Source organism: Danio rerio, chromosome 15, assembly GCF_052040795.2.
Source record: "Danio rerio strain M-AB ecotype USA chromosome 15, GRCz13ab, whole genome shotgun sequence".
NCBI classification, from domain to species: domain Eukaryota; kingdom Metazoa; phylum Chordata; class Actinopteri; order Cypriniformes; family Danionidae; genus Danio; species Danio rerio.
This window is the reverse complement of record NC_141035.1, coordinates 11,098,061-11,110,911: the sequence shown is the minus strand read 5'-3', so window position 1 is coordinate 11,110,911 and position 12,851 is coordinate 11,098,061. Positions and strand designations below refer to the sequence as shown.

The 12,851-nt window shown below is 33.6% G+C and overlaps 1 protein-coding gene across 23 annotated transcripts in view; it reads left to right on the top strand.

The window, feature by feature from the left end:
* tenm4 (teneurin transmembrane protein 4) overlaps positions 1–12,851 on the top strand; it is a 462,218-nt gene that overhangs the window by 390,254 nt on the left and 59,113 nt on the right. For all 23 annotated transcript variants that reach the window (XM_087282405.1, XM_087282404.1, XM_087282403.1 and 20 more), the window contains 1 exon segment: positions 1,228–2,105. In XM_087282405.1, the coding sequence (XP_087138531.1) occupies positions 1,228–2,105 (878 nt within the window).

Sequence of the window (12,851 nt, the reverse complement as noted above, 5' to 3'; positions counted from 1 at the left end):
TATAATATTTTTTGTAATAAAAATATTTGTAATCTTATTGATATAACAAGCTTTAAAAAGAAAAAAAAATAGTTAAAGATCTGCCAAAATGGCTAACAAGTTAGCTAATCTCACTCTCTCATGTCGCGACTACTGTATGCTTAGTGGTTGGCCGGAGGTGTGCAGGAATTACTAAGCCATACTTACATGCTATTTAAGACCCAATATTCAGAGTAGCACAGTAAACAATATAGGAAGGTGTCACAGGTTGGTATTGTTAAAAAATGAACCAATGTTAATATAAAACCAACTTCAGCTCAGTAAAGCAGGCCAGGCGAAATAGCACTATTTACGGATGTTTTGTTGTTGAACTAAATAAAAATCAACATTATCGATTATCGGTATCAATCTTTCACCGGATGATTTCAGTAGCTGAACAACAAAATCCACCTACAGTAGGCTTTACGTGACTAAAATAGTTTTAAAACGTAACATTAACTGTCTAAAAGAAATACTTCAGCCATGGTGCCATCCAGGGGTGGACTGGCCATAGGGAGCACTGGGACAATTCACGCTGGCCTGACACGATTCTGCCATCCTGCCTAATTAACCTAATTAACCTAGTTACAACTTTAAATGTCACTTTAAGCTGTATAGAAGTGTCTTGAAAAATATCTAGTAAACTATGATGTACTGAAATCATGGCAAAGATAAAAGAAATTAGTTATTATAAATGAGTTATTAAAACTATTATTTTTAGAAATGTGTTGAAAAAATAATTGGGGGAAAAATAAACAGGGGGCTAATAATTCAGGGGGGTTAATAATTCTGACTGTAATTATGTTTTACTCTCATGTCTTACCGAGTATATAACAATACATAGAAATACATTTAGATCATTTACTTTAATCATTACCATTGAAATGTGAAGAGACTTTCAAGCAGTAGAACAAAAATGTTTATAAAGACAATCACCTACTTCACCTTTAATCTCTCTTTCTCTTTCTCTCTTTCTCTTTAAAGTGCTTTGTTTGTCTAATCAAGTTCTTGAAGTTGCCTAAACCAGCAGTATTTTAAAAGAATAAAGATTCACTTACACTCTCTGAGTGAGCATTTCACTTGTGATTGTGATGTAGTGTCCTGTAAAATTGCTTGAGCACCTGCTTCATCATTTCAGAATTGAGAAGCAATTGAGAAATCTGTTCAAATCTCCTCTTAGCGAGCATCATTTCTCACTGTCTCCCTCAGGTGCGTCTGGAGTGGCCGACTGACCTCGCTGTGAGCCCCATGGACAACTCTCTTTATGTGCTGGACAACAATGTAGTCTTACAGATCTCCGAAAACCATCAGGTCAGGATTGTAGCAGGACGCCCCATGCACTGCCAGGTCCCCGGTCTGGACCACTTCCTAGTCAGCAAAATCGCCATCCATGCCACCTTGGAATCAGCCAACGCTCTGGCTGTCTCCCACAATGGTCTTCTGTACATTGCAGAGTCGGACGAAAAGAAAATCAACCGCGTTCGTCAAGTTTCGACCAACGGTGAAATCTCTCTGCTCGCTGGTGCCCCCAGTGGCTGCGACTGTAAAAATGATGCCAACTGTGACTGCTACTCTGGCGACGACGGCTACGCGAAAGACGCCAAACTTAACGCTCCTTCATCGTTAGCGGTTTCGCCTGACGGTGAGCTTTTTATTGCAGATTTGGGAAACATTCGTATTCGATATGTTCGTAAGAACAAAGCGTTCCTAAATCCGCTCAATATGTATGAGATTTCATCACCAATTGACGACGAGCTTTACTTGTTCGATGTAAATGCGAGCCACGTCTTCACCCAAAGTTTGACCACCGGCGATTACCTCTACAACTTCACATACTCCGGCGAGGGTGACTTGAGTAGCATCACTGATAAGAATAAGAACCGTGTGAGCATCCGCAGAGACTCCACAGGCCTGCCACTCTGGTTAATGGGGCCCGATGGACAGACCTTCTGGTTCACCATGGGGACTAATAATGCGCTGAAGAGCGTGGCAGCACAAGGACAGGAAATCGCCGTCATGACGTACCATGGCAGCTCGGGCCTGCTGGCCACCAAGAGCAATGAGGACGGCTGGAGCACCTTCTATGAGTGAGTACACTGTAGATGTATATACGTAAATTGAAGGATTTCTCTATAGATATTTATTTTTCTCTGTAGATTTATTATTATTATTATTATTATTATTATTATTATTATTATTATTTTGTAAACAAAATGCATGTTAAAACATATTTAAGTGGAACCTTTATTTTCTTAATGAAAAATACAGTAAATTAAAAAAAATATGGGAACAAGTTTGCAAACTAATCAATGTACAGTTAATTAGCCATGTTTGTGGTTAGATTTAATATTTGCATTTGCAGTACGGAAGGAATTGCACTATTCACTATTCATGGGGGCTCTTGGATTTGAAAAGAAGTAATAACATTAAACTACTAGCCTATGGACAGATCTTACAACGTATGATAGAAAATGTTTGAAAGAGCTATATGATTAATATATGCTTCTTGGGATTGGTCAGGCTCTCTAATTCCCCATGGCCATAACCGATTGCTTACCTCACTTAATTTGGTTAGGTCCACCTCCTGGTATGTAGAGTGGAGTGTGATAGTGGGTGATCTTAAAAAGGAGTAAGAATGTATAACCGCAGTTTGTGACTATGCTGCCAGTGGACACAAAGGGTTGGGATGTGAACGGACAAAAATATACAGGAGCTGTAAATACCCTGCTACTTGTAAAGGAAGATGAAACAAAGCATTATAATTCCTAAATTAATCATTAAAAAATTAACAAGCTTTATTATCACTTGAAACTTGTTAAGTGAAATAAGGATTCATTTTGGAAAGTAAAATTAAAGAAATAAAAGACATCTAAAATGAAAGTACAAACAAACATACAAATAAGTAGGCCTAAATAAATAAAGCAGTGTTTTAGCCTAAATATAGAGAGATGTACAGCGTTTGTTATGTCAAAGTGATACAACCACGACAGTCAATAAATAAGCTTTTTCATTTACGTTTTCACTTACAGTTTTCATTTACATTTTCATTGTTGATTGTTTTACTTTCTCGTTTTATGTCTCAACAATATGTCTGATAATATTTTTTTCTTCTGGAGAAAATCTTATTTATTTTATTTCAACTACAGTAAAAGCAGTTTTCAATTTTTTAAGAACCATTTCAAGGTCAAAATTATTAGCCCCTTAAAGCTATTTTTTTTCGATAGTCCTCAAAACAAACCACTGTTATACAATAACTTGCCTAATTACCCTAACCTGTATAGTTAAGCCTTTAAATGTCGCTTTAATGTTTATAGAAGTGTCTTAAAAATATCTAATGAAATATTATTTACTGTCATCATGGCAAAGGTAAGATAAATCAATTATTAGAAATGAGTCATTAAAACTATTTTGATTCTAAATGTGTTAAAAAGATTGTCTCTCCTTTAAACAGAAATTGGGGGAAAAAAATAAACAGGGATTGTGTGTGTGTGTGTGTGTGTGTGTGTGTGTGTGTGTGTGTGTGTGTGTGTGTGTGTGTGTGTGTGTGTGTGTGTGTGTGTGTGTGTGTGTGTGTCTGTGTGTGTGTGTGTGTGTGTGTGTGTGTGTGTGTGTGTGTGTGTGTGTGTGTGTGTTTAGCATAACAGTTAACATAATGATTTAATAAAATACAGATTATTAATTTGTAACATTAAGTAGGATTTTATTAAACTAAATTATTTCACTATAGTATTCAATGTGCATTCTCATTTTTATAGATTATTTATATATAATATTACCTCATTATTTAATAGATATTTGTTATGGTTTGCTTTATTCTAAGAAATTATGTTTTTTTTTTTACATTAATATTTGTATTAGTCATAATTATATGAATATCATAATTTAATCAATCATGTACACTCTTTAAATCATTTTTTTTTAATCATATAAAATTATATTACTTATCTTTATTATTGTTATTTTTAATATTTTAAAGCAGCAGTCTTGAAACAAATAAGATTTAAACATTTAAACATTTACATTATACATTCGGATACAAACCTTGCACACTCCCAATATTTTATATATAGACAAATATATATTTAGTATGTATATATTTATGGCAGTATAACACACATAATAATAATAATAATAATAATAATAATAATAATAATAATAATAATAATAATAATAATAATAATAATAATGATTATAATATTTTATTTTAGTTTCAATCGTTCATTTTTAACATGTAAAAAGGCCAGTTATACACGTTAATGCATGTAATGTCTCTATGTAGTGGTTTCTACATATTGAAGCCAAAGTGAAAGTGTCCGTCAGGGTGGATTCTCATTGGTCACAGTGCTGCTTGACTGAACCACTGGAAGCTTTCAGTATAGATTTCCTCTTGCTCAGCGTAAACTGCACAGGTCTAAGCCGACTGCGGCTCGTCTTACTGTACATACAGTCAAGAGTTCACAAGGTCTCGCTGCTTTATTGGACTTCAGTCATTCGCTGTAAGGTAATTGGTTTTAGGAGATTCTCAGACAGTTCCTGTTTCTGTAGCTCGGCTGCTCATTTTCGTGTCTCATTTGCACAGTCCAACCTTTAAAGAGGCCGTTCACAAATCCGATGTTCATTTACTCCATCTCAGCTTATGCCAGATTTATAGTAGTTTTTTTTTTTTTTTTTTTTTTTTTTTCCAGCAGAACATGTACTTACAACTGCTAGGGAATATTGGGTAGGGGGTGGGGCTTTCATTTTGCACATCATTTCCTTATAGCAAAACTACTTAGAGGGCCAGTGTTTTATTTGATTGAAGCTGTTAAACAGACATCAACAGAACAATGCAGAAACAAATGGTCAGTGAGTTTAATTGAAGATTACCAAAAAACTTTTTTTTCAATTGAATAATTTGCAATGATTAACTGTTTACCTAACAAATAACAATGTTCACTAGCAAAACAAGCATTATACATTTTGATCATACAGAAACTGAAACCGACTGAACTCAATGGTTACCAGAAATTTGAGAGTCAAACAAAAAAAGGAAAAACTAATTTAATTGAATCTTATAAAGCACAATTTCACGTTTAATTAAAAAAAAAAAACTTCTTTATTGTTCTACTGAGGAAAAAGAGTCACCTTGAATATTCTAAGGATGAATAATTTTCCTTTTGGGGAACTAATTATTTAATATTTTTGTCATATGAGTAATAAAATAAAAAATACAATTTGTAAAGCTTGTATCAAAACATAAATAAGTATTTTTTCCAACCAATGGTACATAAAGTTGAAGGCGATGTTGTTTCTAAATATAATAAAACTATTGGTGCCTCTGTAAACGTTTACTATTTTTATATACAGTATATATTTTCTCAGTGATTTTATTGGAAAGTTTTTCTTTTAACACATATTTTAACAATAGTTTTAATAACTAATAACTAACCAGTGCATGACAGAATCTGCGGACATTTATGTTTTTTGCAAAAAAAAAAATTGTGCAGAAATTTATACAAAATCTGTGAATTTATGAGGAATGGTTTTGAGTGTATATTGTGCAAAAATGTAACTGAAATTAAGAATAATAACTCTTTCACTTTTGTTTAAGGTTTCCAATGCAAACCAATTAGGAACCACTAAGTAATTAGCTCATTGTATAAATATTTGCATATCATTCAGTAGTACTGATGGACAAAAAAATCTGATTCATTTGTCATTTATTTTTTATTTTGCCATGATGACAGTACACAATATTTCAATATTTTATTTTGCAAAATACTAGTATTAAGCTTAAAGAGCAATTTAAAGGTTTAACTGTGTTAATTAGATTAACTAGGCAAGTTAGGTTAATTATGCAAGTCAGTGAACAACAGTGGTTTGTTCTGTAGACAATTAAAAAAAGGGGGCTACTAATATTGTCATTATTTTTTTTAAATAACTGTTTTCATTCCAGCCAATCTAAAAAAAATTATAAAAAATAAATAATAATAATAATGTTGTTAATAATAATAATAATAATAATAATAATAATAATAATAATAATAATAATAATAATAATAATAATAATAATAATCATCATCATCATCATCATCATCATAAACTGTGAAAATGTTATTTTTTCACATGGGAAAACAAATAAAACATTTAATTCACAAGAGGGCTATGAGTTTTGTAGTTTCATCAAATCAAAAAAAATTTTTAAGGCCGATTCCAGATATTACAGTTAAAATAATATAGGTTCACGTTTAACAATCACATTTTTCATTAAATTATTTTCCACCAAACAATAAATCAATGCTAAATCCTAAATTTATTACCAGGTTTATTTATTCATTTTTTTTTAAATATGATATGATAAATGTTTACTAAAATTGACAGCTTTTACATAATTATTAATGCAGATTTTTCCCCCAGTCCTTTAGCCTGTGTACTAAAACCGGAATTGTGTATATATTACATGCTTGTCATATTCATTAGCATATTTACTTTCATGTGACCTTGACTGTAGGCAAAACTCATTTAAAGTGACTTCACACGCATTTGCTGCTGTTTGTTTTATTGTACAAATGCTGCATATTTGATAGATAAGCACAAGTGGCGTCGCCTCAAGCAGTCATTTTTAAAAGAACGTTTTCTTCAGGTCCCATGCTGTCATATCATTTATTTCATCCCTATTTGCCAAATTAGCATACGGCACTCACAGTACATTTACTCAATAATTGCAATTAGAGAGAAAGAAAAAAAAACTATAATTACTATTAAGAATAGTTGCTCTGTTTGTTGATGTTGTTTTTTTTTTTTTTCCACTTCATAGTTCCCAAGCAATTAGACCCGTCTGTTCCCTCGGGCAACAAGAGGTCATCTTTAGTGATAAGAAAGCTTGGTTATCCAGTGTTTTTTTTTTCTATTTCTTCTCAAGTTGTAATTTGATATTTTATTTAGCGTAATTAACTTTGAAGGTCATGCTGCCATCTGAGGGTCAAAGTCATGGTTTCAGACGTTAGAATGGAGCATCCTGAATTTATCTCACTCTCGACAGTGAACATGCACTTCATCATCTCTGCCACCTCACTTCATTCTTGCCTCTGAAATGTGTTGGTCTGCGGACTCCAAAATGCACACATATAACTAACATGCACTGTGAAAAAGGCTATGTTCCACACAATTCCTTCATGTTGTCCCAACACAAATCAGTTAAGTTAGCTTAATTGTTTTTACAAGTTTTAGTGAATTGATTATGAAACAATTAAGTTATCCCAAACAAAACTTAAGATTTCAATGTTGGTTCAAATAATATTAAATAAGTAGTTTGAACAAGCAGAAAAATTTATTGTTTAAGCGTAAAAAAATGGAAAGATAAAAAGTCAAGACCAAGATTATAATAGTTTTGGATTTTTCATTAGTTTTAGTTTTTATTTAGTTTTGACTTTTTGTTTTCAAATCCAGTTAGTTTTAAGTTTTTAGAGGGAGATTTACTAGTTTTTATTAACTTTTATATTTTGAAATTGCCTAGTTTGTTTAGTTTTTATTATTTTTAGTATTAGTTTTTACGTTTTTTTTTTTTTTTTAATATTTGTTAGGTGCAAGATTCAAAATCATTAGACAAAATATTTTATATGAAAAACTCAACCAAAGAAGCATTTTTGCATACACTACGGTCTGTGTACCATCCGTTCATCTACCCATCCACATATTCAAATACAACAGCAGCCCTAAAGCCTTCTTTCCACTGCACACGACAAACGACAAGCGACAGACCGGAAGTCATTCATTTCCAATGGAGAGCAGTCCGGGAGCTGCGTGGAGTTCCGATCATCTTCGTATGCGGAAAATTCGGATCCGAATTGAGCTGCAGGTCCGTTGAAATATTTGACTTCCTGCGACTACACCTTATGCGACCGGCCGACCGGATATGATGTATTCTAGTGTTGTACAAGTGCATGTTAGATGAGAAATAGGAGTTTATTTGGTTGTTTTTTGAATTATAAAAAGTCAATATTAAAAAAATAAATAAATTATGTTTATAAATGTAAGTTAGAAAGTAATAAAAAAATAGATTTTTATCATTGTCTCCACATCCCCTCCAATATTTTTTCATTCTATGAGTTTCTCGTATTCATTCATTCATTAAATGCACAGAGAATAAAGGTTCTGGCTTTTGCATGCCTTTATTTCGGATACTGAGAATCAGCTTCTCTCCCATGGTGCACGGCAAAACTGAAAATACTGTGCGACTGCCACAATGGGACAGTCGTGTCCAAATGTCGTGTGCAGTGGAAAGGCAACTTAAGTACAATATGTGCAAGGCTGCTTTTCAGGTTAGATACAGTAGTAATGGTAGGTTCAGATCATCTTTAGCGTTAACTGAATCTTTTGTAACAATCTTCCCATGTTAGGACTCAACATATCAAAAATATGTAGTCAGCAATCATAATTTCAATCAGTTAAAACATCATCATGATCTGAAAGTTTTCTTATAATTAAGTTTCGCAACCCAACTAAACCATGATTCACTTATTTAAACTCCATAACGATTTTCTGTTATGAAATGAACTTAGGTTTCACCAGATCCTCTCATTTAAGCTCTTGGTTTACCCGCACTGCAGTTGTTCAAGTTTGCTTTAATCACAGCAGCCATGTAATGTACAGTTTGTGTTCAGTTCACCGAATGACGATTCACCGTTTCTTATATCTGACCTCAGTGTACTAATCTAATAACTGAATAACTCAGTATATATTGGTTTATTTAGAGTCAGAGGAGCTATCAGGCATGTAAAAAGTAAATTGTTTGTGGATGAGAGTGCTTACTGGTGATGCGAATCATTCAAATGATTCAGTTCGATTTTGTGAACTAGTTCATCTGGTTTACTTAGTACAGTGGTGTCCAAACTCGGTCCTGGAGGGCCGGTGTCCTGCAAAGTTTAGCTCCAACTTTCTCCAACACACCTGCCCGGAAGTTTCAAGTATACCTAAAACAGACATGTCCAAACTCGGTCCTTTAGGGCCAGTGTCCTGGAGAGTTTATCTCCAACTTGCTTCAACACACCAGCCAGGAAGTTTCTAGTATATCTAGTAAGAGCTTGATTAGCTGGTTCAGGTGTGTTTGATTAGGGTTGGAGCTACACTCTCCAGGACACCAGCCCTCCAGGACTGAGTTTGGACACCCCTGACCTAGAAAGAGCTTGATTAGCTGGTTCAGGTGTGTTTAATTGGGGTTGGAACTAAAATATGCAGGACACCAGCCCTCCAGGACCGAGTTTGGACACCCCTGACTTAGAAGATATAACTTCTTATATTTAGGAAAAATATAAATATAACTTAAATATAACTTCTTATAACTTAGGAAAAATAAACGATTCGTTCGCGAACACGATAACTAATACAGTAATGAAAACCATTATTGGGCACAAATGTATTAAATTAATAATTTTAAGTGTCTGCCCAGGTAACAAAATTAATTGTTTATAGGCTAATTGATGTCTGTACGTTAAGGTTTCCCTATCCACGAGAGCAAAAGCGAAAGTGAACTTACTTTACGTCATGTAAATAGCAATTGGTTTATTCTCAAAACACACCTATAACTCATTAAGAAAATAAACTCAATCCTTTAAGACCATGCGTCACAGCGCAAAGCGGATTTTCCCGTCCTTATATTAGAAAATATGGATTATGACATTATGTGTTTGCGCCCTGCTCTTTCCGTTTTGCGCATAGACCATCAAAATAGAGCACTAAGAGTCCATTGAACTTGTATTATGTTAAATTGAACTAAAACAGCTTGCATAACTCGTAAAATTAAGTTAGCACATAATTAGCTTAGTTTAAAAAGTGGCAATGACCTAAAAACATACGCTCTCAGGGCTTATTGATCTTTTTTTTTTTTTTTTTTTTTTTTTTTTTACAGTGTGCACTGTAAAAAATGTATTGACAAAACGTCAAGACAACAAATATTTTTATGTTGCTTTAACTTAATGACTTGTGTTAATCAGGTTTCAACTTTTTTTTAAGTTATACAAAGTTTAACTTAATATTTTAGTCTGTTTGATTGATGTAGGTTGAGATGACTAGAAAAGTTTAGTTGAACTAAAAAAGTCAAAGCAGCAAGTTCGCTCACCTACAATATCATCCCAATCAATCTATATTACTTTCCAAATTTGACTTTCCAAATCGACTAGTTATTTTGATAAAAAAAATGTCAAGACTTTTAGAATATTGTGCAGCCCTAATATGGAGGTGTATACCAGCTACCAGCATTCTTCAAAGTATTTTATTTTGTGTTCAACAGAAAGAAAAAACAAACTCAAACAGGTTTAAAAAAAAATGAAGGATGACTATTTTATTTAATTTTTTTTTTACTTTTCAACTATCCATTGACAGTCATTATATTTGGGCATTATTCTGGTTTCACTTTTGGACATTAAATCACCTTTTGGTAGTTTGGCAGTTCTGTTGTCAGTGTTTTTTTGCTTACACCCTCACATTGTGAAATTAAATTACCATACTTTTTGAGTTTCATAAAACAGTTACAACAGATAGATGTGCGCTTTGTCAACGACACAAATTCAATTCATGTACTCCACTGGAAAACTAAAATGTTGCCACACAGGCAACTTAAATGTGTTTGGGGATCTGCAATCTTAATAATATGTGAAGCAGCCATCCTGCGTACATTAGTACCCAAGTGTGATGCTCACTCAAGTCACATGACATGACATGTACTTGGAAAATACTAACTTTAGAATATAATATTTAGAAGAAGAGCTCATCATTTCTAATACAATTTAATCATATGTGATAAAATAAAAATGTTTAAATATGGTTTAATTAGTTAGAGACAAATGACGTCAACCTCAAGAAAGGGCAGCAGAGGGCGTGAGAGTACCGCGGTACCCCACAAGAGTTTCGCGATACGTATCGTGGTTGGTGTATCGCAATATTTCTGTTCGGTTTGTATTATCGTTACATCCCTAATGTGATGAGATTTTTAATAGAAGTTGTTTTTGTTGCTCTTTTTTTTTTTTTGATTAGCATAAAACAATTCAGACTAAATCACTTTTTTTAGCTGCATAGCTATTTTCCAGATTTAATACTTGTAAGGAATCATTTCTTGAGCATCAAATCAACATTTAAGAGTAATTTCTGAAGTAGAAAGTATTTCTGACTCAAGCAAGGATGCTGAAAATTTCTTTGAACCACAATAATAGTGTAAATATACTCAGATACTTGAACATATTCAAATAAAACAATTACTTTAAACAATATTTACTGTATTTCTGTTAAATAAAGGCCTCTGTGATCCGAAGAAACATCCTTTTAATCAAATGTTTCTGCCCGTAAATCTTTGAACTGCAGTGTGTGCTTTATCAATACCCCAGCAGTGTTTGAAAAGAAATAAAGAGCTACTCTGGGACTCAGACAGATATAGGCCTTCGCGACGCTCTGCTTTCTTCCTGCTGTTTTTGTGTCTCTTAATGTGAACAGCAGCCGTGACTCAGTGGTACATCTTGACCAATACTCCAATCCCAGGGTGCTTTGAGGCGCTCGCTTCTCCATGTCTACAATAGACCGCGGCTCTAAAAGGAGATGTTTGGTCACCGAGATGAATCCGCCTGCACTTACTCTCACAGCCTGCTGAGAGAGCGCTCACGTGGAGCCTGGAGAATAAAAAAAGAAAGACAGAAAAATACTGTGGGGAAAGGAACAAAGTAGCAGAAGAAAACAGGATAATTTAGTTTGCTTGCCAAAGAGAACAGAACAAAACCGTCATGGGTCGACTGCAGTCATTCTCTGCTCTGTTCTCTCATTTCTTTTCTTTCTGAAAAAAAAAATGATACGATGAAAAGAGTTTTGGACGGGGAATAAAGAGGATGATAAGGAAAGTATCACCAAAGCTTTTGGCTTTCACCTCTTTATTAAAGTTTCAAATGAAAACAGAGGAGACTCGTTTCATTTCGTTCTGTGGCAGAGTGAGTGTCTTCAAAGAGCCTGTGATGTCGGGACTGTGCTTTTAAATGGATGTGCAAACACAAAATAACATCTGTGGAACATGTAACTTGACAGTACTTTAGCGTTTTGCTCTAAAACATAAATAAACCACACCTATGTTGAAAATATATTATATAAAATGTGCTTGTAATAAGTGCAACACAGAAGCACATTAGACATACTGTACATGCTTCAGTCTACATTTTTTTGTGAAACAACAGGAAGGTACTTAAGCATACTGTATGTCTGACTTTTGTTTTTTATACTAATAATACTTACAGGCATATGTGCACAAACATGTAGACAGCATATTCTAGTCTGAAAGTCACACCACAAGTAGAGCATTTAACATTCACACACAAAAAAAAAAAAAATAGACACCATCCTCACCATCTTTGTGAATTTGTAATCTGAAAAGCCTTTTAAAACATACTCCTAGTAACATATTTCAGATTTTAAAAAATGCAAAAATCGACCTCTAGTGGATTTAACATCTTAAACATACAACAAAACATGTAACACATTTTAGATTTGCACAAATGAACAAGGGACCCTCTAGTAGATTTGACATCTGAAATGTTTAACAAAACATACTCCATGTAAAGCATTTGATATACAAAAAATTCAAGACAGTGCCCTCAAGTGGATTTGTCACCTGAAATGCACACAAATTTTACCCTAAATAATGCATTTCATATTTTCAAAAATATAGACAGCACCCTCTAATGGGTTTGCCTCTGAAAAGTACAACAAAATATACCCTAAGTGACATAAGTAACACAATACAGATTCACAAAAGATTGATAGTGCCCATTAGTGGTTTTGTCATCTAAAATGTACCACAAAACCTACTCCAAGTAACATAT